At 43.1% G+C, this 27,716-nt stretch overlaps 2 protein-coding genes and 1 long non-coding RNA gene across 5 annotated transcripts in view; 2 read left to right on the plus strand and 1 right to left on the minus strand.

The window, feature by feature from the left end:
• LOC134102909 (ERC protein 2-like) overlaps positions 1–27,716 on the plus strand; it is an 88,600-nt gene that overhangs the window by 14,226 nt on the left and 46,658 nt on the right. The window contains exons 4-5 of one of the 2 annotated variants that reach the window (XM_062564688.1): positions 8,143–8,304; positions 16,899–17,059. In XM_062564688.1, the coding sequence (XP_062420672.1) occupies positions 8,143–8,304; positions 16,899–17,059 (323 nt within the window). The remainder of the gene's footprint in view (positions 1–8,142; positions 8,305–16,898; positions 17,060–27,716) is intronic. The other variant, XM_062564690.1, reaches the window with a different exon arrangement.
• LOC134132759 (N-lysine methyltransferase KMT5A-A-like) lies at positions 747–6,507 on the minus strand. Of its 2 annotated transcripts, XM_062564694.1 has the most exons (9): positions 5,970–6,507; positions 4,828–4,941; positions 4,541–4,682; positions 3,633–3,825; positions 3,050–3,118; positions 2,271–2,339; positions 1,498–1,566; positions 939–1,301; positions 747–836 (listed from the first exon to the last, which is right to left on the minus strand). In XM_062564694.1, exons 2-8 carry the CDS (start codon positions 4,934–4,936, stop codon positions 1,143–1,145), a joined length of 810 nt encoding a protein of 269 aa, XP_062420678.1. In that variant the 5' UTR covers positions 4,937–4,941; positions 5,970–6,507; the 3' UTR covers positions 747–836; positions 939–1,142. The 2 variants fall into 2 exon arrangements, with proteins under 2 accessions (XP_062420678.1, XP_062420680.1); XM_062564696.1 differs by having other exon boundaries at positions 939–1,566.
• LOC134132762 (uncharacterized) lies at positions 13,577–15,314 on the plus strand. Its single transcript, XR_009956954.1, has 3 exons — positions 13,577–13,838; positions 14,176–14,213; positions 14,515–15,314. It is a non-coding gene; the product is annotated as an uncharacterized LOC134132762 (long non-coding RNA).

Here is a 27,716-nt window from a genome sequence, read left to right on the forward strand (position 1 = left end):
GAGTCTGCAACATCAGCCAGAGCTAAGACCTGGGCCGTGCCAGTGTCTTCAGTGTGCTTCTTTGAAGGGCATCGACGTAAATGGCGCCATAGCTCTTTGCGAACAAACAAACCTTTGCAATAAACACAGTGCACATATGTTTTTGCATTCACAGAGCTGTTTGATTTTCCTGGTCGTCGTTTCAGTTTCAGTGCTCCACGTTGATTACCCATAACATCTCGATTATGTTCGTAATTACCTTTGTTGCGGAGCACCTCAAGTAATTTCTTTCTCTCTTTAGAATGTTTAGGGAGCAAAAATGCTCGAGCAATATCAGGCTCTTCCTTTTCGTGATTTTTTAGGTGACGAGCTATTTTTGACTGAGGTTTCTTGCAAACAAAACAGTAATTTTTGTGGGTGCAAGAAGACACTTCAGAGCTTAGCTCAGTCTCATTCCTGTCCCCCTCTTCAGAACAAGAAGACTCTGTTCCGGTAACTTCTCTGCGTCCAAGCCTCTGAGTACTGCTTGTAGTGGGTTCATGATCAGAATAGGATGCACTGTCAGGTATGAGGTCTTCATCAACACTAACTTTGTCAGAGTTGGAAGCCGCCTCAGGTTCAACATAGTTCCTGAGTGGTGGCACACTCTTTGTGGTCTCCATAGACAGAGTTGGAGCAGTCTTGCAATGTGGTGGTTTAGGATTGATGGAAAGGCTAACATCACTATCACTACATGAAGAATATGCATCTTGAATTGCAAAATCAGAGCTTGAGTCCTCACGACTTGGTGAAGAGTCAGGAACATAGTCTTTATCACAGATGGATCCTTCATCACTGAAGGGCTCAACATCCTTCACCTAAAAGATTTGAAAAATACATGTACATACAATGAAGACATATTTAGTCAATCAAACTGAAAAACTCTGAAAAAAGGACCGTTTCAAAGAATGAAAACGTACCAGTGCCGAATTATTCTTGAGGTAGCAGGTTTTGTGCCATGACCTTGAACATACTAAAAGCACATTGCAATGAGAAAAATAGGAAGGTAGTATACATTTATCTTAGTTTTAAACGTTAAATCACTTTGTACTGTAGATGGTAACGAATATGAAGGTAACTCCAGGAAAGGCATGTGAATGTTTGTGAAATGGTGATGGTTTAGCTCAAATTTCAATTAAGCAAAAAAGAAAACGTGTGTTTATGTGAAACTGATACTGACATTTACATGTCCAACCAAGCCATTTTAGACTTGATACTGGTCCTGAGCAGTCTTGACAACAATCCAAAGCCGAGATAGATGCACTTGTGAATTCATGGTGGCACTGAGGATCCACAAATGTAAATATAGTAAGACAAGTAATGAGGAAAATCAGTAAAGTGCAGTAGCTAGAATGCAATTAATAGCCATGAGAACCAATAGCCACTGAGCAATCCCCGGAAGTAGGCTGATATGTCAGGTAGGCCTCCCCCCACCCTAATCCACAAAAACCAGTACGCAACTTACAAAGATAAACTTACCATTTCTTTTTCTGCCAAGGCTGGAACCACTTGCTTGGGCTCAGGATTGGACAGTTCAATGCAGGGTGCCTGAGAATGTAGAGAAGATGCACACTGTTGTCATATAACTTCTGTAGCGGTTTGAGGAAGACTCGTTTCATGTCTGAGGTTTTGCAGTTATGAAGTTCTGTACATCGTCACGTTTACAACTGTGCTTTGTGCTCGGCATCGCTCACGGCGGAGTTCCACCCCAATGCGCACAGAGATCATTAACTGTTGTCACAATAACAAACTGAGAAAAAACCCCACCCCCCCTGAAAAAGTGCGGATTTCTTTCCCCCACATACAACCGGGTGACAGCCGTCCCGTCACTTACACGTCAGCCGTACCACTAGGCGGTCAGCGCCACCCCCCCCCCGCTCCCTATGAGCCGTACCGTTAACCATCTGCTCGACCACCCCCCCCCCCCCCCTCGAAGTGGAAAACCTAGGGGAAACACTGTAAGCTAACATAAAACCAACTCGTCCTCAAAGAGCAGGTGTCCTCACAGAGCAGGTGTATGCTGTGCTCATCGCCTGACACAAAAGTGCCACTACTGATGACAGAATGGAAAATGATTAGTCAGGTTTGACAATTTACCTGCTGTCCTCACAAGACACCTTGACAAGACAGAACTTTCCTTCGACGACTATTCTAAAAACATGTTATTAATAGGAAGTAGGCCGATATGTCAGGTAGGCCTCCCCCACCCTAATCCACAAAAACCAGTACGCAACTTACAAAGATAAACTTACCATTTCTTTTTCTGCCAAGGCTGGAACCACTTGCTTGGGCTCAGGATTGGACAGTTCAATGCAGGGTGCCTGAGAATGTAGAGAAGATGCACACTGTTGTCATATAACTTCTGTAGCGGTTTGAGGAAGACTCGTTTCATGTCTGAGGTTTTGCACTTATGAAGTTCTGTACATCGTCATGTTTACAACTGTGCTTTGTGCTCGGCATCGCTCACGGCGGAGTTCCACCCCAATGCGCACAGAGATCATTAACCGTTGTCACAATAACAAACTGAGAAAAAAAACCCACCCCCCCTGAAAAAGTGCGGATTTCTTTCCCCCACATACAACCGGGTGACAGCCGTGCCGTCACTTACACGTCAGCCGTACCACTAGGCGGTCAGCGCCACCCCCCCCCCCCGCTCCCTGTGAGCCGTACCGTTAACCATCTGCTCGACCACCCCTCCGCCTCCCCCCTAGAAAGTGGAAAACCTAGGGGAAACACTGTAAGCTAACATAAAACCAACTCGTCCTCAAAGAGCAGGTGTCCTCACAGAGCAGGTGTATGCTGTGCTCATCGCCTGACACAAAAGTGCCACTACTGATGACACAATGGAAAATGATTAGTCAGGTTTGACAATTTACCTGCTGTCCTCACAAGACACCTTGACAAGACAGAACTTTCCTTTGACGACTTTTCTAAAAACATGTTATTAGTAGGAAGTAGGCCGATATGTCAGGTAGGCCTCCCCCACCCTAATCCACAAAAACCAGTACGCAACTTACAAAGATAAACTTACCATTTCTTTTTCTGCCAAGGCTGGAACCACTTGCTTGGGCTCAGGATTGGACAGTTCAATGCAGGGTGCCTGAGAATGTACAGAGAAGATGCACACTGTTGTCATATAACTTCTGTAGCGCTTTGAGGAAGACTCGTTTCATGTCTGAGGTTTTGCAGTTATGAAGTTCTGTACATTTTAACCGTCGATCACAATAACAACTGAGAAAAATCCCCCTGCCCCTTGAAAAAGTGTGGAATAAAAAAAAAAAGTCCTCCACAGGGCGACTTTCCTAAAACACGTGTGCGCACATGTCCGTATACGAGTATTCTAAAAACATGTAATCAGCTTCTGTTTGACCTCAAGTGTGGAGAAGTATAAAGTTAATGTCAGACAGTCATGTCCTACAGTATTCTCCCAATGAGCCACATGTAATGTCTTGTGTGTGAAAGAAGAATACTTTCTAACTCATATGATTGACAAAACGCAGCTGGTTGACGCAAAATGTGCCCAAACCCATCTTTTGCTCTTAGAGCAGCTAAATACAGAAGCTAAAATCACTGTAAAAACACATATTGGGGAATAAAAGGGAACATAAACTCACCATTGAGCGCCATGGCCAACAAGAATCCCCATAGTTGTATGTTATCTCCTCGCCTGGAAATATCGCTTTCACAGCAAACAGGCACAAGTGTGGCCTTCCTTTGACAGTAATTCTTTTTACTCTGCAGTTGGGGTTTATGTGGTCATCATTTGCCAGTCGTCCAAGGGTTCCATCCTCTTTCGAAGCGTCTATGCTGAAAGACAAAAAGCCCAGATAAAAATTACATTTTGTGGGATTAAATATTTAAAATAGTCATGACAGAAACATTTCAAATGTGGTCCAAACATGTTTACATAAAACAGGAACATTTTGTACACATTCCATTGCATATCTCTTATTATGATACAATAAAGCACAGAGCAATGTGTAAGACTTGTTTAACTGTCAACACAAATTGAATGACTGACAGGAAGGAGGATCATTCAGAAGTTCAAGAATGAAGCTTCCCGTATTATTGTTATTATTATTATGTCATTTAGTGGACTCTTTTACTGCTTTCAGTTTGGATGGTTATTGACAGGAAACCGAAGAGAGCCGGTTAGCTGAGCTGTAATACACAGGCTGACGGCCCTGTACTACAGCCTCACCAGACAGGAACTTTTTTTTAATCAAGATTGGGATTTTCCCTGCCGTTGTACATCTGGATTATAATACTAATTATGTTGTTTTAATAAAAAAGTAGCTGGATTTCTATTTGATAAACTACAAACCTTTACTACATTTTCCACCACATTGTGCTGTATAACTTTTGGGGAATTTACTCACAGAACAGGCCATGGTTAAACTAAATACAGATATACAAATACCATGCAGCATACAACATATTTGTTCTGAATACTGATTGGTGCTTTAACTAATAACTCTATAAAATAAATCTATTGCAGTAAATCAACAAGCAGCAAACTTACCAATGGCGTGTTCCATTCCAGATGAAATCAAACACAAAGGGATTATTTGCAGCATCTAGACCTGCACATTGTGATAGAGTTCCACGGTACTCCATCACAAAAGTGGATGGTGCGATGTAATCCAGTGTAAAAACACCTCTCCCTAAAATGGCAAGTAAGTAATGTACACATGTATTATTGACTGCAAGGACATTTGAAGTAAAATTTGTACATTAGCTTGATGAGCACAGCCTCCTTTGCTGCTATGACGTGATGTGTGTGGGGGAGTAACAATAAAGATGCAAAACCTTTGAATGAGTCAATAAATTTTTCTTGTAGAAAAGATTTATCTCTGCCCAAAATGATGTGGTCCATGGCATCCTGTTCAGGAGTCTTTCTCCTCCTTCTCTCCATCATGTTTGCTGCAATAGTTTTCAGAGAACATGGAGTATTAAGTAATAAACAAATCTGTATATATAGATAATGTAATTGTCATAGCTATTCTCACTAAGTTGGATAATTACTAAGGTCACAGAATATAGTGCATTGATGAAGGAGCAGCAGGATGCCCAAAGCTTATATATCCATAAGAGATGGATTTTATAGGTCAATTGGTCTTAATTTTACCCCTTTTAAAATTACTTCTGCACAGATCACGCGCTATTCATAAATGGATCACTTGTTTGTCCTCAGTCTTATATTAAAGTAACAGTACTGCATCCTGCTGTACAAACCAGAGAAAATTAGCTTGTGAACATGAAATATTATTTAACTGGAATTACGTTCTAAGTTCTAAATATACACAAATGCAAAGAGTTCCAGTAGATCACCATTAGAAGCAGTAGCCTTCTAAGGTGCTTAACATTAATATATTTTCCATATTAAACAGATTCATACAACCTACACCTTCTGAGTTTCTCTCTTTCACCAAACTAAGCCCAGCTAAGTTACCTTTAATTAATCAAAAACAATTTTTTGCCTTCTGCCTTGGTTGTTCTAATACACTCCAGCAATCACTAAGGTCTGGTAGAAATAAAACCTTCATTTAACGTAGTAAAATGTGAGCATTAGCCCACTCAACATGCAGATCTTCAACGGTCTGAGCAGCAGCCCCAGCCCGGGTGGGGGTAGGTTGCGGGGGGGGGGGGGGGGGGTTGGGCTCAGGGGGGGATGATTTAGCGACCCTCGCTCTTCAGAGGCAAACGTTTAATTATCAAAAATAAAACGCCATTTGAGTTAAATTTAAATATGTTAAATCAAGCACCTTAAAGCTTGATAGCAACTAACGTTAGCTAACGTTAGCTAACGTTAGCTAACGTTAAAACACGAGCAGAACTGGACCCGGATCCACGGCTCGTTACAACATAGACAAGTTAGTTAGCAACCAAAAAACCTACAGCTTTCACTGTAGACACGGTTTATTTAATGCATCGTTAAAATATTCACTTACCAGTTTAGTTAAATTGAGTTGATAGAGGTGACTCTGCCCTCATGCGGAGTAGTGACGATCGCCGCCATTGTTTCTTCGTTGTGAGTCGAGAACTTGGCCGAGGGCTCAACAGCCAATCACTGATCAGAATCTCCGTGAGTCGAGAAGGCAGAGGGCTCAACAGCCAATCACTGATCAGAATCTCCCTGATTGACGTCAAGTAGAGCCAATCACTGATCAGAGTCTGCCCTAGGCAGTAGCCAATCGAATGACGATACACTGATACACTCCGCAGTAGAAAAAAAAAAAGTAGTGTCGGATATAACACACTGTGAGCACACACTGTCATACACTAGAAATCGGGTAAAACCGAGTTATGGAGACATGCCGAGAAAAAGCGGGAGGTGGTCATTTACGGCTTGATAAGCGCGGCTGCAGTGCTTGACTTGTGAGGACATGTCCTTTGTCCTCACACATCCGGTATGTCCTCATAGAGTAAGTATGTAAACAGGTGAAATGTCCTCATAATCCGGAAATACCAACGCACACACACACACACACACACACACACACACACACACACACACAGAGGCACAGCTTTCTGGTCAGGTTTCATTCATGGGTCCAGCGTTGGCACTCCCATCTCAGCGGGGTGGGTGTACTGCACGTGCGCGTGCAAATGCATTTCTGTCTGTTAGGCAGGGTCAGACCGGTACTTGTTGATTCTGGTGCATCGAATTACTGCCCGTCTGTCACATCCAATTACAGCCGTGGACCGCTGACGCACACAGCCTGCCTCTGTGTGTGTGTGTGTGCGGGTGTTTGTCGCTCACCTCCAGCTGTGTCGTGCTGACGTGACGAGCCACAAGTATCCGCCTGCGATTTGGCAGGCACGGCACCATTTTCATCACACTCAAGGATAATTCAACTGCTGGTGTTTCAGCCGGTATTACCGAATAAGTCCGATGATTAGCCCCATTGGTTAAATATAGCCCATCTCATCTATTTAATGATTGCAAGTCGTCTTGACCATTATCTGTGTATGAAACAGGGACCGGGTCAAACCTCTTCCAACTTCTTTATGTATAAGGAGGTGGTAAATGGGCCATTCAGATGCGTTTTAGTTCGCATTTCCCTTTTTTTTACCGACAGAATAGGCTCACTATGTGTGAGAGCCTTTTTGCCCTGAAGCTCCTTTTATGTAACAGAGAACAAATTGGCTTATATGGTTAACTTCTTCAAGATAACATTGGATACACGCACACTAACGTTGAGCTCCATATATAACCTACAAAGCGGTCATTTTTTCCAAGCATTACAAAATCCTTAACTGGCTTTCATGTGCAGCAGCTTCACAATTGAAATATTTATTTCCTATCCGTCGTCGTTCATAGCAGAATGCTATTTTCATTTAGTTTCCTGCGTCTGATTCTTAGTAACCACTTGGAACACCTCTACTCTGTGTCTTTCAACAAGTGTAACTGAGCTCTTTCTTGCTCAGTTTGAGATCGTCTCCTTATCCTTGTACCTCCAAGGCTTCTGCACGGCTCCCAGAAAAGTGTGAACCTGTGAACTTGAAAGCGAGTCAACAATTTAAGACTAGGAAAGAGAGTTAAAAAATAAAACAAGAGATGGATAGAAAGAGTCAAGGGTTTATTATTTCTGTCCAGTGTTTTCCTTTAACAGTTCCATCACCCAGTGTGGAGAGGGATCCTTTTCCCCCAACTCACCATAGGTGTCACGGAGGCCACACACTAACTGTGCATGTGAAAGTGCATGGTGAACTCCACACACACACACACCCACGCTCACACAGGCACACACTCCTGAGTATGTCAGCAAGGACACAGTACTTACACACACCAGCTCTCTCCATCTCTCAGCACCCTCTTCTGTCCTGGCTGTGTCTTCTATCTTCTCAGTCAAGTCTTGTTCTTCTCTCACACAAGCTTTTTAAAAGGTTTTTCCTTTTCTGTTTTCCATGGACCGGATTCCATGGACCAGATTCTTTTAGATGAAAAAATGAAAAAATAAACCTTTTCTCTTTCCATTATAGTGTTATTCCACCGCAATCATTTGAAGATTTGGTTTTATAAGCAAAGTATACTTAAAGAAAACACTTTCTCCATGTTTTTTTTTGCTGCTTTTCTCTCATCCCGCCTCCTCCTCGTCGTCCTCCTCTGGACTTCTTTAGCCCCCTCGGGTTCCTCTTTCAGCTTCCCAGGGTGCCATGCGGGAGACGGCGGAGGGGATCAGGGAGCTGGAGAGGGCACTGAGGGAGAGCATGAACACGTCTGCACATAGAGAGGCTCTCTGGGCGCAAGAGGAGGCAGCTCGTATTCAGGCCCAGAGACAGGTTCACTTGATGTTTTGCACACTAACGGGAGACTCGAAAAAAACATATACGGTATACAATTATTCCTGCAGAACACAGATAGTCTCATGCATCCCTACCTTTAAAATGGAATGCAGGTAATAGCTAACCTAGAACTAATAAGGAACACTGGTGCAACGTGAGGAACCTAACTGCAGTGCACACCCATGTGTCTAACAATGTAACTGCAGGCAGACTGGCCTTAATGAATGATCCTTAACCATTGATATGTAGCTATGTAGTTAAACATGTCGGTTATATCCTTTTGCCTTCATTCACTATTATTTTATTTACTTAAGTTTGCTGTTTGCATGCTTAAACATGTGAGCATATGTCTAACATGTTGAGAGTTTATGTGCATGTATTCAGAATGTGTTACCACATTTGTAGACCTGTAGTACTGATGCAGCACAGCCGATCCCATTTACTCTGTCTTGCTATCTGGGAGTTTTTCTGACCGCCAGCTGGTCAGTACACACTTTTTAAGTAAGTCCTAAAAAGTGAATGTGTGTTAATGTGTGTGCATGTGCATGAGTGAGATAAAGAGCGTGGATGTGTCGGCGGTGGGAGAGAGAAACGAGGCGAGGGAGCGTGTTTCCTCCTGGTGTGAGCGTGCATTTGAATGAGAATGACCTTGAATTGCTGATGAGTGCCACAAGTAATATGAGAGCAATCAGCGGTTTAAACAAGAAGCAACATTTTGAGGCTGCCTCGCTTCAAGCGCACACGCACGCACACACACACACACACACGCAAACGCACACATCATCAGATCATTTAGAAGATAAAGTGAGGGGATTGGTGGACAGAGCGGGACATTAAGAGGTCAGCCAATGCTAACTGTGGCTGTGTCCAACCCCCCCACCACACTCTTTTGCAATTTCTGTACTTTACACGCTTGACTTACAGTCAGCATGGATACTGTTTATCAAACAATATTCTGATCCACTGAGAAGTCTGAAAGAATATTCATGTCCGTGTGACTTTTGTGGATGATTTGACCAAAGTTTAAGCCCCGCGTAGCCAGAATAATTATGCAGCAATGTAGCCTGGTAAACTATACCCATTTACACTGACCCCAAAAGTCATTGTGAACTTGCTTTTCATTTCAACTCAATCCAGACCCCTCGTATTGGGAACATAACGAGCCAACAGGCAGTCCTACTGGAGCCTGCTAAATAGCGTTGCAGTGGCGCTACTCACCGGAGGAGAGGCACCCGTTTGACCCGGCGCTCTGGCTTCCCTGTCGTTGGTTCTCACTGCTACACTCGGCGCTGTCAACACATGGACTTTTGTCAGCCGGCGTGACGTCAGCGCACAGCGAGGCAGAAGTCAACGTGCCGTCAACATGCAGTTGCACAGCCGACCCTTCAACTGACGCTCTTGCCTCAGACTCCAGAGAAAGACGCCGTGTGTGTGGAAAAAGGGATGTGGGGGTGTGGGGGGGGGGGGGGGGGGGGAATGGAGACAGTTCCTTCTGAAGCATCACCTGACCCTGGCACCGTTTCACAGCGCCCTGCCAGTCTCGCATTCTCCCATTTCTCCCCTCGCTGTTTCTTTGGTTTTCTTCTTTCTCCTCTTCGTCTCAGAGTAATCAGTCTCATGATGTGTAATACGCCAAAAAAAAAAAAAGGTCTTCCATCGGTCTGACCTACTGAAATGAAGCGTGGGTAATGCCCCGGGTCACTTTTCTTCGCACCCCCGCTCTCTAAGTCTCTCACTCTCTCTGTGTCTCATGTCTTCTCCTCCCATCTTTTCTGCATTTCGTTCATCGTCCCGAGCCTCATTTCTCCCAATCTGCCTTCTTAAGTTGTCTCAGCCAATTATCTCCTCACTCTCTCTCCCTTTCTCTCCATCTCTGTTCCCATCTCTCTTCGCCTCTCTCACTCTGTGGTGTTTGAACTCGGCCTCTGAACCAGCAACACCGACGCAAACGGACAAGACGGATTTGGCCCTTAACGCTGATCCCCCCCCAATCAGCTTAGCACCTAAAGGGGCTTTGGGCCAGTCTTAGTGAGCCTTAGCCTGGCTGGGGGGCTTTGCCTTGAAGTTGAGCTAAATTAGCACGCACAGGCTCACTGCTAAGCTGATTAGGTCCCTAATTTCACTAAAATGCATTGTATTCCTTATTAATGATGTGACTGTGAAGTGAGGGCTAGCCTGGGTGGTGGACTAATGGGGGACTGGGAGGTGGGCAGTCGGTGCATGAGGCTTGATAGACATGTGGTGGGTGTAAATGGAGTTTTGTGTGTGTGACCCTTGACTCTGAAGATGAAAAGACTGGCTTTGGATTGTGTTAAGCCTGAAAGAAGCCATCCAATATTAAACATGGTGTGATTTTGGACCGTTGGAGGTCTTGTTGATATTGGCTGTATTAGCTGCTTGATACTACCGAGGTCAATTGTTGTTAGCAGGGATTTTATTCAAAACATTGCTTGGTTACATTTCGAGGGAGTCATGAAAGAAGTTGTCCTCTTTCCCACCATTTATCCAAATATCTGGATTCCCCACTCGCATGGTTTTCACCCTTTCTTCTCTCGCTCCATATGTGATATTCATGAACAGTCAGTGCGAACATTATCTGACATCTGTGAAACACCTACAAAGCCGGCGAAGATGGAGAGTGTCCCGAAAATGTGTGAACGATTTGGCCCCTTCGTAATAGAGGCCCATTCCTTTTTTCATGCCCTACCCCACGGAGTGCCTCCCGCTAATGCTTTTTCTTTTTTTGCTTTGCCTTCATTATGTTTCATGTTGTTTCCAACACTTGAGAATGTATGGTTTAACTATCCTACATCTCAAATCTGCGAATGATCAGAATTCAAGAAAGATATATTTAAATTCCCGTGGCCATCAAATGACATCATCCGAACCAGCCTGCCTAGTGTTCCATCCCATTGATAGACAACTATACAGTTCCTGTTTTAAGATAATGACGCCCTGAGGTCACATCCTGTCTTTCAGACATGCGGGTTGGACCGCCATGACTTGAGGGCGCGTGTCTTCAGACGCAGTTGAGGGGTTGAGCATTATTCTCACCTGCTCTGAAGTAGAGCCACACTTGAGATCTTGAGTGTGAGATCTTTATAAGTGGAAAAAGATGGGAGTGAAGAAGGAACCCTTGTTTCCAGACTAAGCGTCGTTGGACATGTCAGTCACGTCATGTCATTTGGTTGAACCAAAATCATTTCACCTGCATTTAGATCAACTGGTCAACTGGCCATTTGTTGTGTTGACTTTTCAACACACGCCAATGCAGTGTGATGAAAGTCTAATCATTAGGGCCTGAGCCGACTGAAAGTCGGGCGAAAGCCCTATTGAAATTGCAAGAATTATTATTATTATTATTATTTCGCCACTTCGAACGCACTTTCGGGGACTTCATCATGTTCAAAAACTCTTGAATTTTTGCACGCGCATCAGAAGTGCGCAAAATTGACGTATGATTCGGGTCCCGCAATTAGAGGAGAAGAAAAAGAACTCTCTAGCGCCCCCCAAAGTGGCCGCAATGTTAATTATTTTTTTTACTTTCACCGATCGACTTGGAACCTTTTCACACAGGTTCTCTTGGATGTGCTGTACACAAAAAAAATTATGGTATGCAAATGCGCCTACCGTTTTATGGCCGCCATTTTGAATTTTGTGAAAAACACGTTTTCGCGAACTCCTCCCAGACGCTTGGTCCGATTCTTACGAAATCTTCGGCAAAATGATCGTTGGCTCGATGCGATCAAAAGTTATTGAAAGAATGTTGATATCTCATTTTTCAATAAAGTTATGGACCAATGAAGTTTATAGGTTTGTGTCCTGAAAATTCAAAGGCCTATAACTTTTTTTTTTTCTAACCGTCATTTTCACCAAATTTTGAGGACATGTTCACAATGAGTCCTAGAACATCCCCAAATTTTCCCAGAATATTTGAACATTAGGGGGCGCTGTGGTGATTCTGTGTATTTTTGGCCATTTCCTTCAATTTTTGCATTTACAAACGAACGAACTCCTCCGAGAGTTTAAATCCGATCCATTTCAAAATCTGGCAACTGGTTCCTGACACCCTTGGGGTCAAAAGTTATTAAAATCAAGAGTTTTCATAAAACTACCTGTGCGTGAGCGTGCGTGCAGTTTGGACAATTTTGGACGATTTTTTTCCAGAACGGAAAATGGTATAACTCCAAGGAACATTGATATTTCTGGCTATAAATGTATATTCATGATGCTTGTGTAGGCCTTTAAGTAATGCCATGCAGTGATTTTCGAAAAAGTATAGCGCCACCTATTGGCTTAGGTCAATGCAAAGTTTCTACATTTACATGTCCATTTCCTAGCCCTTTAATCTGATCAACTTCAAATCTGGGAATATAAGACGTAAGACTGTGACGATGGCTCACAGTGAGAATTGGGAGTTTTGGACCAACTTTGTGGCTGTGACGTCGCCATATTCGCATGAAAGTTCAAGCACATCTTCTGAGCCTCGGCACACTCCAAAACTCTTGAAAACCTCTGTGAGTATCCTACGTGATGACCTTTACAGACCTGATGTGCAGTTTTGGATCAAAAGTGAACAATTGCCTCCATTGCGCCCCCTGGAAGATTTTGACGAAGCCCCGCCCGCATCCTGTTTGACCGACAAGTCCGCTGATTTTTTACCAAATGTATTAAAGGGAGACTTAAAAAAGTCTCTGAGGAATTTTCTCTAAAACAAACAGGAAGGCAGTTATAATTTTTTTAGTGTGAATATTTCCTGTATTTTTGGCGGAGAGTGACCAATCCTATTTCAGTGAGTTTTCGAATTCTCAAATCCATCTGAAAGAATAGCTCAGTGAGTAAGGTGTTGGCCCCCCGATGCTATGGTCGTGGGATCGACTCCCGACGAAATTATTTTTTTTTCCTCCTCTTTTTAAACGCGTGTCGTCTGATCTAACGAACAAAATGATTCAGTTTACGCTCCTTGCTGATGTGTTTGACTTAAACAACTACACTTAAGAGCAGGTTTGTGAAAATCGTTTCAGTTTAAGGACAGAAGCTGCTCCGTGGCACATGAACAGAATGAAACAGCAGACTGAGGCACTCAGCTGGCGGACCGGGCAGCTGGTTGCGAGTTACGACACATCTAACCTGGACAAATAACACGGACAGTTCAATATATTTACATCTGGATTTAAATAGACGTATTCTGCAACATACGTCATGGTGATGTTACTAGAGAAAATGGTGCGGCCCCTTTAAGAGCTACACGCACGGGCTACGGAGGGGGAGAGCGCATGAGGAAGTTGTGTTGTTGTTGTGATGACGGAGTGGATGTAGCGGCCGGAGAATTGTCTGTACTGTAACTTTGTTACTCAGTGTTAGATTAATAAATCCTCAAAGAAAGTAAAGCGGACTTTTATTCACCAACCCCGGGACGAAGGGAATTAACCCCAAAGTTTACTTAGCCGACAGTACTTTGGCCCTGGAGCAGACAGCAACGCCTCCCCCTGCAAACTCAGACTACGGTCAGAGACGGACCGGCAGGAAAGGTGAACACAAGGCTAACGAAGTTAATTGTCAACATTAATGTGCCTGTCATGGTATGAGGCCAGACGTGAGTTGTGTTCTACATTCAAGAGGGTTTTTATTTAGCACTGAACAATAACAACCAGCATACGTCTTTTAGCTAAGCTAACTACGGTAGCTTCACGGGGATAAAAGACCCCTCTTCACTCTATCAGCGCCACTTTGTTTACGTTTCCGTGTGCCCTAAATAACTTGGCCCGATTGAATCACTTTATTTACACACTTTGAGTAGAACCGTGCTCGCAGCAGCTAACTTAACTACTTTGTTGTTTAACTTCATTGTCTATAATCTCCCCGCAGCGTGCAGCCGGGCGCAGCTAAATGACACGTAATGTATTGTGCGTCTTCAATGCTTTTCAATATGTTATATATTTATTGCCTTCACAATGAGCATGAATCTAACATTAAATGATATGATTAATATGCCCCTCATTCCAAAGAAATAATATACACACGTCAAGCTCATTATGGAGTTGAAACAACAAATTACTAAACTGTAAACAGTTAATATAAGAGAAAAAAATATTGTAATCAAGATAAATGTTTTCAAAACGTGTGATTAACTAGTTAATTGTCTATAATCTGTTGACAGCCATAATCGTATTCTGATAATACACGTTGGTGCTCAAATATTTTCAGATGGCCCGTGCAAAGTCATGCCACCAGTCTGAGGACATCACTGGGAATGGCACATGGGACACGTGGCTTTCAACTCCAGCGAGGTGGGAAAGCATTTCTTTATGTATATTTTGTTCTGTCTGCATAATTGTAAAAGACTTCTTCCCGCATTCGTACAACAGCATTCCATATCGTGTGACTGTCGATGGATGTAATAATTTGGCCTTCTTTTTTTCTTCCACCACACGGCACGGGTGGGCTTAACCGCGGGCAATCGTGGCAAAGACCCAAGTCGACTGGACCACAGCGGAAAATGATCCTTCCAGAGAAGAAGTTATTTACTTCTACAACGAATGGAAGAGTTACAACTTCCAGATGACAGCTCGCCGCTCATCCTTCTGGGCAACTTGAACATCCGACAGAACTTATGTGACCTACTGCGTTTATTTTCTCCTTTAGCTCTCACTAACTCTAACTTGCCCCAGCACCTGTTGTGATTTATTCTAGCGCTTCCACAATTGAATTTTGCTTGGTATTTCATCTAACTTGCCCCAGCACCTGTTGTGATTTATTCTAGCGCTTCCACAATTGAATTTTGCTTGTTATTTTATCTAACTTGCCCCAGCACCTGTTGTGATTAATTCTCTCTCACGGTGTCAAGTGTGTACCTTGATCTTTTTTTTGCTCATTGCAGCCCTTCTCTGCAAGGAGTGCTAACAATGCATGGTGCTGTTCATTAAGCAACTGGGTAAAGAGCTTGTAATGCCACATATGAAAAAGCTCATAAGCTCATTTATAATAAAATAATATATATAATCTTGCCTTGACTGAATGGGGGCGATCAAAGTTATTTTGGTGACGTTTTGATCATTGATTCACAACAAGTCCTGTGTTGTATAGGTTTGCTTGATGCTTTGGAATCTGTAGACCTGGATTTGTTATCAACCTGAATTGACAATCCATTGACAACATTGCTGGAATCTCCTCTCCCTTAAGACTGCAATATTACTTTTAGCTGAAAGTACATGGCTCCACTGATTCAATTTGAATTCACCAATATATAATGCCCCGGGGGAGAAGCGGATCTTACTAAATGTATTCATTAATTCATTAAGCAAAGCTCACTTCAGGAAGACAGCCACGTCGTCATCCAGCGGGTTTGGTTAAAAAGTTTACACATCTTGATGGAGCAAAAGAGGTGGGGTTAGCTGTCGTCATTGTACCTCGACTAATCCAAGGTGATCCTACGTTTCAATATTGCATCAAGCTAAAGAATCAAACAATAACATTTAAGATCCAACAGCTAACCGTTACGCGCTCTCCACTTCTTACAGAGCACTTCAAACATGGTCATGTTATCGCCTGAAGCCACACACTGAATCCACAGCTCCCGTGTTTTACAGAGACTCACGGGTGTGACTTGACTGTATGAAAATGTGATCTTCAATAAACGAATGACTTTCCGTACGACAAGGTCTGTGACAACTGGCTGATCGAGGGTCGTCACATGTAGGGGCCCGGTTCACGCGACGCCCCAGGTCGACCTTCTGATTTCCCGTCCGTGTTCCTCCTTTTTTTAAACGCGTGTCCGGCTGATCTAACGGACAAAATGATTCAGGTAACTCTCCTTGCTGAGGTTTTTAAATAACTGTACACTTAGAGCAGGGGTGTTAAACTATTTTCAGGTTGGGGCCAGAAACTGCTCCGTGGCACATGAACAGAATGACACAGCTGACTGACTGATATAAATAGCGGAGCCACAGACGCGCTCGTAGTCTTGCGTCAGTTCATGCTGTGAGAGTACGCCAGCTCTAACGTAATGTATTTCTGTTCAAAGTAACCACTATCCAGGTCTTGCACTTTGTACATCGTCCCAAGTTATTTAATTACACTACTGATGTGACTTAAATTGTGTTTATTGAAGAATGCTGCAAAATATTGATCCCTCTGCCCTGACGCAATGTGGGTGAATCGCCTTTTTTTTAGGTCACTTTTCGATTTTGCAATCACAAGTCAGCACGTAGCTCCGTTGCTTATTCACAGGACTTTCAATATTTTGACCCGGGTTCGCTTCCCGTTAGAGCCATCGTTTTTTTTCTTCTTTTTAACTGCGAGCCCGGCCGACCGCCGCCCCACCCCAACGTGCGAGAAGTGGCGAAGGCCCGTTCATCGCTGCTTGCAGCTTTAATTTTGTATCTGATTCCTTTGTACAATACCAAATTTGGGGACACTTTCTCATTGAGTTGAATGACAAAATGGTACTGTACGTGTGTTATACTGCAGCTATATTGCATAATGACTTTAAAGTATTGTATGCTTTCATGAAAGCGTAGACATGTGGTAAGTATCCTGGTATGTTTCGATACTGTTCAAACCTGTGCATATTTCTGTCTCCCCTTGAACAGTTGGAGGAGCTGATGGGGGCTTTAGAGAAGACACGCCAGGAGCTGGATGCCACCAAACTGCATCTGTCCTCCACTCAGCAATCCCTGCACGAGAGAGACGGACACCTCAATAGTCTTCGCCACGAGAGACGGAAACAGCTGGAGGAGATTCTGGAGATGAAGTTAGTCTCACACTCAACCATCTATCAACCTATCTGCCTTGATCTTCTCCTGTACCTACTTCAGTCCTTTCAGCAGATAGACACTGTCTTTCTCTTTTCAAAATGTTCCAGGCCAGACATATTAACGATCACATACCTTTTGACCACGGAGTGTCATTACATCTGCACATATGCATCTTTGCAAGTTATCAGAGTTGAGGTGTGTTTTGAAGCAGCATCTGCCGGCCTCTTTAACTGCTTTTGGAAAAGGGAAATTAATTGAGGACAAGTGGCCCAGCTTTAGCGTGCAAGTCAGAAAACAACATATGTGTTTGGCTGTTTCTTTCCCAGTGTGTGACAAGTAAGAGAAGGAGGACACAAGAAAAAAAGTTAACAGCTCTTTCTGCACTCCCTTGTGGGAGTGTGTGTCCGTGGGTATGTATGAATCCTTCAGTGGAGCAGCAACATGTGTCTTTGCTTTGAGCTCTGATTGAAGGCGCATGAAGGCACATATCTGGTTGTCACAGAAAAATGCTTTTAATGTCAGCTACTCAGTATAGTACGGAAGGGAATGCTGGAACGTTTGTATTAAATTAATTAAGCCTCATGAACTCCGTCTGATCACACCAACTTTAAATGAATGTGTATGTAACTAAGACCAAGAAACATTCTACATCACATACTGACACAATTCATGCTTTTGGGAGTTAAATTAGAGGAATGTGAATAACACCTATGTATATTATTGGCACTCAGTACTCAGTATTATCATTTTATTACCACTGTAAAGATAGGTTTGATTGTTGGTAGGTTGACATAAAAAGCACAAAGCACATGGGATTCGGATTCGTTGCCTTTGTGTTTGAGACTTTGACTTAATGCAAGTCTACACTGGTAAGAGTTAATGGAGAGGGCACAGGGGGCATGAGTGAGTGTGTGTGTGTGTGTGTGTGTGTGTGTGTGGTCTCTTGTGGCTTTGAACCTGTATGTTTCTGTGTGTATGAGGAGGTCAGAGGGAGAAGTTTGGGGTCACTGATGATGACGATTAAAGGGCTATTGAATTGCGAGGGGCGAAGCTCCGTGAGACTGACTTACAGCTGAACAAGCCGCAGAGATACACATGCACAATGTACACACAGGCTCAGTGGAACTCAAGTGTAATCACTCACGTCTGCAGACATGCACATTCTTACACAAACTCTAGGCTTTCTGCTTTAAAAAGGGACATATTGCTACAGACCGGCTTCTGGTCCAAGTTAGCACAGGGAAAACGCAAAAGGAAAGATAAGGCAGAGAAAGAGAAGTAATAAAAGAGAGAGACAGAGAGAAGAAGAGCTATGGCGAACGCAAGAAGAAAAGTAGGCAGAAAGAAAGATGCATCTGAGGGGCTACACAAACTGAAGTATTTCAAGTCTTAGAAATCATGAGAGAAGTTCGATTGCATGCCAAGTTTAGTGTAATGTGGCATTTGTCAAGAAGTCCAGCTGAAGCAAACCATGTGAGGCATATTCCCCAGTGAACCGTACAGCACACTTTGGGTGTGTTTTTTAATGTGAGAGAGAGAGAGGGAGAGAGATTTTCAATATCCTGTCATTGCACGATTCTGCGCGCGTATGTGTGTGTTTGTGTGTGTGTGTGTGTGAGACGTAGAGAGCTATAGATCATTTTCACATTTGCCTTTTGAGATATAGAGCTGCACGCTTGATGAATAAAGAGCGGTGTGGGTCAGCTCTATCATCCGACACCAGATTGAGTTTCCACGATCCTATACAGTACACACACACACACACACACACACACACACACACAGAGAGATGGCCTCCAGAGGAAATAGTCATTAAATGAGGCTATGGTGCACAATAGAGAAATTATGTGTTTGGACATTTTGAAAAGCTAATCATTAAGATGTTTTCGTAGTCTGAATGGGATAATACCACATGCCACAACATTGCAGTGGCTTACTCAACATGATCCTCCTGTTGGCTCTGGAATGGTCCCTGATACTATCTGTTTACATTTTTGTGATGGAAAAAGATGATGAAGAGAAAGGGAGCTCCAGAATCGAGGCAAGCACATAAAAATATGCTGAGTTGACAAAGTGGACATTTTTAGTGGTTGAGCAAGGGTGGAGTTGAGAGATGGACAGGAAATCATTCCAAAATTGATAGAATGATGGAACAAAAAAAAGGGAGCTCGTGGCAGAGATTAGGGAGGAAATAGTAAATGATATTGAATAAAAATATGCTAAAAAGGGGCGAGTAATTGATAGAGGGTGATGGCTGGATGAGGAAAGGAGGAGGAGAGGGCCGATATTGAGTATAGTGAGGGAAGGAGAAGAGTATGGTGAGCGAGTGTGTGTCTACATGCAAAGAATAAAACACTAAGGTAAAAACAACTAAGCATGTTTCAGGAAACACCTGCAGCACAGCCACCTGTTTTGTTAAGCCTAAATGGTGTAAAATTCTAAATTCTAAAATATTCTCATGCTAGGCGTAGTTGGAGGAATAGAAAAACATGTAAAAAAGACAATGCAAATATTTTTTTGAATAGTGTACATTGAATAGTGTACATTTTGCTATGTCCTCCTTTGTTGTTATATTACTCCACCTTACCAAAGCACTTGTTGTACTAAACTGGTACATAGACGAAGAATATTAATCCCTCAGTGTTGAAACACACTCTAATGTTTTCTAAAAAAAATGCTGAACCGTTTTTTCATTGGTTCATCACTTGTAAAGAGACATTTATTTTGTGCCGTTCTGCGAAGCAAAATACGGACTGTGTCTCGTGCATACTACTTTTTATCGTCTCATTAAGTCAAACATGCTGTTTGCAGTGTAAATGTAATAACCTGTTGAATGGAAATCAGTTATATCCGTGAAGTATGTTCATGCATCGTTTGTTTGCTAGTTACAGTTACTACTCACGGCTTAATGAAGCTTAGAGCGGTAGCGACATTACGACTTTCAAATCCCAAATGTAGACTTCCTGTCTGCACAGCGCCATTGCTATGGTTACACTGACTAAACACACCGAGAGACCAGCTGTACTGGCAAGGTCATGTCCCTGCTCAGTGGGGCCTGGACACACACACACACACACACACACACACACACACACACACACACACACACACACACAAAACCACACACCCTAACAAACTCACACGCTGATATGCACAGATGTACAGCATGTGCACTCACTAAAAACGCACTTAAGAGAAAAAGTATCCATTCACATCTTTTTTCTATTTTCAACCAGCAAGTAGCATTGGGATCAAAATGTTTTGAAATCACATTAACAGAAACCGGTCAAATCCACAGACGGGTGTGGTGTTTCAGTGCCATTGTTGTGATAAGTAATGATGAGACTTAGAATGTCGGTGCAGTGTGTGAATGGGATTCTCTGTCTCGCAGTGATGTGGAGGGGCTGACCACACATCACCTTCTTCACTTTGCAAGCAGGTTTGTGTGTGCGTCGCCTCGTGGGAACTTCGGGCCATTCATCATGTCTGTCTGTGCTCCTGTGCCCTCTGACACGCATGTTTACCTTCGACATGTGTGTCGGCTGCAGGCCTGTAGGTGTGTTATTATGTCAGGGCATAGGCATGCTCCACCCTACTCCTCCTCCTCCTCCTCCTCCTTTGAGGTTTTGTCAATGGAGGGCTTCATCACATGGAAATCCCTGCTTCTGAGACCAAGGTCCAGTACAGTAAGATAATGACAGACTTCTACCTGCAGCCCCATACAGCGAGCTTCAAAGATGCAGACTCCAGAGCGGCCTCTGTACTATTAGTTTTTAATTGGATTTTGCTCTGTTCAACCAATGCAACGGAAGGTTAAGGGCCCTAAATTAAACTTTTCCCCGGACCATGTTATTCTCTAGGAATGCACTCTGCAAACGTCATGTCTGGAGCTCACTTCTCTCACAGTTTGGCCGTTCAAGTATCATTTATAGTTATTTTTTTGGTGCTTATCCACGTAGTATTTTTGGCAAGCATTAACACAACCAGTACATAAGCTTTTGGACCAGTATGTGAAACCCTGACTTGAGCTTGGTGTAAAAGTGACACGTACTCTGTTTGCCTGCACTATAGTAACTATTGTTTTCATGCCAGAGAGGATTTTTTGAGCCATGCAATGAGTCTTCTAAAGTATGACTGACGCTCGGTGGGTGCTGTTCAAAATGTGAGGATAGGGCATTTACTGTTTGTGGTTGATTAGTTAAACTGATGGATCGTAATCGTCTTCCAGACACAGAGAGAACTCTTTGTCTTAATCTGAAGACAAAAGGAAGATTGGGGCATTGTGAAACATAGAAACAAAAAGAACGCAGTGAGTGACAGCTAGAGAGCTTCCACGTCGAGGAGCCCATGGGGAGGTATGGTATGCTTTCATCTTTGTACTGAAACAGTTTGCCAGACTAAGTAACAACATTCTTTAATAGTCTATTCTTACTTTTGCTTTATTACTTCATGCTTACTTCCTCTGAGAAGCACATGCTCTTCCCGCCCTCTCTTTTTTTGTCTGGTTCTATCTCTGGACGGATGGAAGAAGGCCTGGAATTTATCACACATACCTAATAATTACTATCACAGGAAATGGTCCGGAGGAAGTGGGTGCACTAGTTCTTCTAATTAGTGTCAGTCGCAAAGACACATGCACATACTTGCACACAAACACACACACACACACACGCACACAGCTAATTGGTGTAATTTGGCTGACGTAGAAGTCTCAGAAAAGCTCATTCTGATTGGCCCGAGGGAGACTAACACCCCCAAGATTACCCGGCTGTATAAATTTCGAGAGTAATTGATTGGAAGTGGTGTGTGTGTGTGCGTGCATGTGCGTGTGCGTGCGTGCGTGTGTGCGTGTGTGTGTGTTGTCGCATTTTAGAGTGTGCGTGAGCGGCCAATTGATTAGGTGGGCCCTGCGGCCATAAAGAGGCAGAGCAGGACACAGGACCCAAAGGTGACCAGTGACGGCCTCCTTAATAACGGTCCTGCCCTCAGGGTCACCAAAGGAAGGAGAAGAAGGAAGGGGAAGTCAAGGGAGGAGGTGTTGTCTGCGTGGAAAGGCAGATATTGTCACACCATAAAAGAAAATGTGACTAGAATCTAGAGGGGTATACAGATTTACAAAGGGTAGTACCATGAATTGATGAATAGTAGCAGAAAAAGGACACACAGAGCTAACTGTAAGCCCAGTTAGCTTACTTCTAAAGTAAAAGACTTCAGAAGGGAAGAGGGATGAGTTATTTGAAGTGCAGCTGTATGTAATACGTTGGATGTGCCGGGTTGTAAAACAGCCATTAAAACCGTGGCCTTGTAAAATACCCTCATGGTTTACCATTATGGGCAAATGAAATGCTGGTATACCCACACAAGTTAGTCAATGGGGCATACTGGCATATATTCATACACTGTAAACACCTCCAATCCTCTGTGGTTGGAAACACACACACACACACACACACACACACACACACACACACACACACACACCTGAGCTCAGGCTCCTGTTTTTCTCCTCTGTGGCTTTTCTGGTTACTGCTGTCTGTCGTTATCTGGGTATAAGTATGTCTCAGCGTCTGTTCCTATGTCTGTGTCCCTCCCCTTTTTTTTACAGATTAATTAAAACAAAAAAAATTAAATTAAAAAAAAAAAGTTGAATGTTGAATGTTGAATGCTTTCTGCGTGTCTCCACCTTTTTAGTTCTACACATTCTCGTTGAGTTTTTCTTAATCAGAGTAAGCCGTTGTTACATGAAGCCCTCACTAAGGGCTTAGTCTTTCCGACTCTTTGTTGGTTTCAGTGGAGTTTTATTGGCTCCGCACGTCTCTCAGTCTTGCTGAGATGGTTCCCAGGAGGTTTTAATAGAAACAATAGTAGAACAGACTGCTTCCCAGCACCCGGCTTCTCTAATGCTGCACACCAGTCAGCATACGCCACAGCAGCCCCTGGTACGCCTGCATTGTGTGTGTGTGTGTGTGTCTGATCTGCTTAATTCAGGGATGTAGACCCAAACTGTAATTATCATTATGTACTTCTCGGCAGTGGCAGGAAACAGCCCAGGCAAGTTTGGATGAGTGTGTATATCCTCACGGATGGGCACTGGATGTGTTTGTGTGCAAAGAATAACATGTGCATACATGCATTCGTGTTGCGTGCATGTGTGCACGTTGAATAAATGATGTGAGAAGCATGAGAACTATTAGCAGTGAAAGATAACCGGCTTGTGCCAGTGGCTGTTTGATGGTTTTTCCTTCTCTTGTCTTGGCCCTGCTCTTGTTCATTTGGTCTCTGCTAAATGGAGACATATTGGCAACATGACTGTTCTCTCGTGGGCCAGTGGGTATCCAGAGTTTAGGCCTGGAAAAGAGAGGAAAGAAGAAGAAAAGAGAAGAGAAGGGAAGTAGAGGAAATGAAACGAGAAGGGTGGAAAGAAAAAAAAAGAAATAGAAATAAAATTAGGAGAGAAAGTAGGGGTCATTGGAGTAAAGCTCACCGCTAGGATTTCCAATCTCATAAAAATAAAAACCAACATTTCTCTTATTTGTTTCTGGAGAGAAATTACCGTTCACAAGAATCACAGACACTGTTAAGTTTGACAACTTTGCAATAAAACTTTTGTCTCATTTTTACGATATCGGAGTTGATTTCCAACAAAAAGCAAAGAGAAAACCAACTAAAACACGAAGGAAAGAGGAAAAAAACACACCAAACTAAACCCACGGTTTATTTGGAGAAAGCGTCACATGTATTCAAGATGGCAACCGCAGTTTAATCTGTGTATTCCTTCATCTTTAAAGCTTGCATCAATAAGACAGAAAAGGCCTTTATGTGGGCGGACAGACTGCGCAGAGACAGGACCGGTCACCACTAAACAAACAACGCAGGAATCCTGCTGAGACAAGAACGGCTAGAGGGTGTGTGAGCAAAGACAACAGCACGACTCTCGGGCCTCAGATGAAACACAGAATTTGGACAGTGCGTGTATGCGGGATTGAAAATGTGGCCATTCATGACTGATATGAGGTATGTCTGGTGTAATTCAAGTCAAGATCAGAGAACTGAGGAAAAGCCGTGCCATTTTATCATATAATATTCAAAGCCTGAACAAGACGGTATGTCTTCTCTGACATTACTGTAACCAAAACCCCGGTGATTTAAAAAAAGAGTATGTATACGTTTCAGTTACTATGAAGTGTGAGGCATATGGAAAGATGATGAGGTTTGACATTACCGTTTGAGAGACTGTGTTTCATTTCCGTCTGTGTTTACACTTAGCCTATGGTACCACGTTGGAGCATTCTGCAACAAAGACCACACTTTTTCTTGGAGACACAATTCAATCCAACTGGAATGTATAGACCATATACATACAATCCAGACATCAGTAGAGCCTTTCAGTGGTCGCTGTTTTCATATATCCACCAAAAACAAAAAGCACTCTAAACTTGTTCCCTTCATAATCATCAAACATCATTTTTCTGGGCTAAATTTCAACATTTCACTGCGAACAAATCTTTTACATTTTTTGAACACCAGAAAATAGTAAAAACATGTGCATTAAACTTTCGTTCTACATGATTGACAGTGAACACAACCAACTTTACCTTTTATGCCTGTTCTAAACTCACGCAGACACACACACGTCCACTCCCAATAACATACACTGACATCTCTGACATGTCTCTGGGTTTTTGCATTTACTGAAATCAAATGTATGTGTTTGGCCTTAAGTTGCACACTCGATTCAATTAGATAAATGGTGCTCACACACACACACAAACATGCACAAAAAGACTCACAGGGACACAGATCTCTATTAAGTTAAAAAAGAGAGCTGAGTGTCTTCCTCCATTGCCAGGCCTTTCATGTGATAAGATCAGCTTGAGGTGCTCTCAATGCAGGATTCCTGAGCACATCAAACAACGGTAAACCACATCACAGAAGCCGAAATAGCTCAGCTCCATTAGCCAGCCCATAAAGTGTGCAAAAAGAAATGGAGCTATGCTAGCCACTACAAAAGGTTCGCAGCACACACAGGATATAAACATACTAAGGCAGGCTGTCCCCCTGTAATGCTCACACTATAGATACTCAAGTTGGTGAACAATTAGTTGCAAATGTCCAAGCACAAACTTGTATTTGCACGCACAAACATTGCTCTTTGAGTTACAATATGAGCTTTCTGTAGTTATTAATTCCAATCGACTCTTAAGCTCAAAGTAAGCTCTGGTTTTCAAAAAGTGGTACAGTGGTGGAATAATGATTTGGTAACTTAATTACATGAAATCAACATGAATTCAGGAAGGAATTTGTTTAGTAAACTAATTTGAAATCACATTAACAGAAACCACAATCTAACACCACAACTGTCTGTCTTGGTGAGAGCAGAGGGAGAGAGAAGTTGACCCAGATCGAGTGTACCAGTTTTTTTTAATATTGATTTGAAACAGATCTTCGCCATGTGAGCTGTCCAAGCCACAGGCAGTGAGATATCACCCTCTACTCAGCCTCGAGAGCATCTGATTCAAACTGGATGTCCATCACTCACTGTGACTGACCTCGCTCATTTGTATTAATCATCTTCTTCATGACAAACCCATAAATGACACGTTTTAAACTGCATCACACAATAGCATGAAGAGAAATGAGCTGCATCAGGACGATGTGTATGGTGACAAATGTTTCCCAAAGACAGAATGTAATGCAGACACAGGGCCCACCCGGCTCTCTGCTAAACCATCGTAATATGTATAAATCCAGTGGATTATCCTGCCTGCTAGAATTACAGGCACTCCCGTGCCAGTCAGCAATGTTCTGCCTACTGACGTTAACATTTAATCCTAAAGATGACATATTCACAAACACTTTCATTGCCTCTGATGCCGCACAGGATGCCAGTGCACAGGGAGCATGCAAACGCCGGTGGGACTGAAACGCAAGGGTGTACTGTGAATGGTGGCCCATGGTTGCACAAGCCTTGAAATGTGTGGTAGAGGAGAAAGAGACTGGTGGATGGCAAGAGAGACCCACAGGGTGTTCAGAGTGGAGTTATGCACCATGGCAGGCCTTAATTGCTTGCGGCTCCTGTTGTGTGTTTGGCTTTGTTTGAGCATGTCCAATATAACCAGTCATAGGGGAGCCTCTGCCAGAGCAAACACACAAACACAGGCTGAACCATAGAGAGGCGGCTTTTATGGTGTTGAAGACTTCAGTAACGCAACACCTAGGGCAAACACTGAGTAATAAAGCAATTTCAGCACAGTGTTTGGATCCTTATCCTGGCACGGTTTGTTTGTCAGACTCAGGGGGGTCAGTTTCCTGACATCAGTGTCCGGACATGTCACTCTGAGAGCTCAACGCACGATGCATCAACACTAAATGCATTTGTGCACATACACGGAAAACCCACGCCTACTTGGATCTGCACGCACACCGCACTGCAGACATCTCGACATGTCAGTCACTTTGTGTATCGTGCCAGTCTTTCAACAAACTTCCAAGCGGATTCCTGGTACTCTCCCTGCCTGACTGCAGATGAAAGAGCAATAAGCATTTCTTTCTTGCATGCAAACTTGTATTCCTCACATGCTTCTCACCTTGTTCCAAAGTTGTGGTTCTGCAACACAAACACATTTTTGTGTCAAAAGTTTGTCTTTACCCTTCCCGGCTGAGTCTATTTCCAACCTTCTGTAGCACTAAGGTGGTCTCCAGCTGAACCTCGTGACAAAATGAGAACTGATTGTTAATGTACACCCTGTCATCACAGTGTGGTTGTAAAATAAGCCCAGTCTTTTTAAGATGTAATTGGTGTAGACCCCCATCCCCCATGACTTCCACTTTCTCTGAAATTCTGTTTTCATGTATCATCTCAACATATTTCTCCTTCAAAGTCCAGGAAACACACACAAAACCCACCTGTATTTTTTCTGTAACACAGGGAAACCTAACAACTCTGAAACAGACCACGTCTACACCATTTAGAACCCATTATACAAATCTCTAAATGCACACAGTCACAGCAGGGGCCACGGAAGGTCCCTGTGTCTTTGTAGTCTAATCACATCCAGCATTAACCCCTCACTCAGCTTCCATGGGGAATGGGAAGACATTCTGCGTGTGGGGAAAGTTGGGATTTTGTTACTGTATCATATGTAGATCTGTCAACTCAAGTGAAAGACCCATCAAGAATAACCCGTAGCACTAAGATCTGAAATGAACTCTACCTGAAACCATTGGGTCACCTTCAAAATGATGTTATATAGTTTGTCAGCTGAGAATATAAAAGGCTATCGTTAAGAACTGGACCACCTTTTATTGATTTTCCCCTTACTTTCACCTCAAATCAGAGGATGAATTGACCCCAAATAGCAACTCACTAGTTGCATTACATGATCCTCTTGTGTGTCTTGCATATATTTATACGCGTGTCTTGTTTATAGATCCCAGTTGAAATGTATTTTTGTGTGCTATATATCACATACATTAGGCATACCTACATCTTGAGAGCATAAACTCGTCCTTACAATGATTGAGATAACAATCAGACTTCTTTTCGGGGTCGATGCAATTGCCCCTGCTGGCCAGTAGATATAATGCAGGTTTTAAGACAATTCCGCGTTGGCTTCCCTTGGCTTCCGGTTTATACTCACCAGGAAGCGGCGA

Source organism: Pungitius pungitius, chromosome 1, assembly GCF_949316345.1.
Source record: "Pungitius pungitius chromosome 1, fPunPun2.1, whole genome shotgun sequence".
Taxonomy (NCBI): Eukaryota; Metazoa; Chordata; class Actinopteri; order Perciformes; family Gasterosteidae; genus Pungitius; species Pungitius pungitius.

Excerpts from the sequence above, each read along its gene's own strand:
- LOC134132759 (XM_062564694.1), bottom strand. The coding sequence starts at position 4,936 with ATGATGGAGAGAAGGAGGAGAAAGACTCCTGAACAGGATGCCATGGAC. Across the intron at positions 1,567-2,270 it reads CCTTGGCAGAAAAAGAAATG|GCACCCTGCATTGAACTGTC; the intron begins GTAAGTTTATCT and ends CTACATTCTCAG. Across the intron at positions 1,302-1,497 it reads CCTTGGCAGAAAAAGAAATG|TGCCACCATGAATTCACAAG; the intron begins GTAAGTTTATCT and ends GTGGATCCTCAG.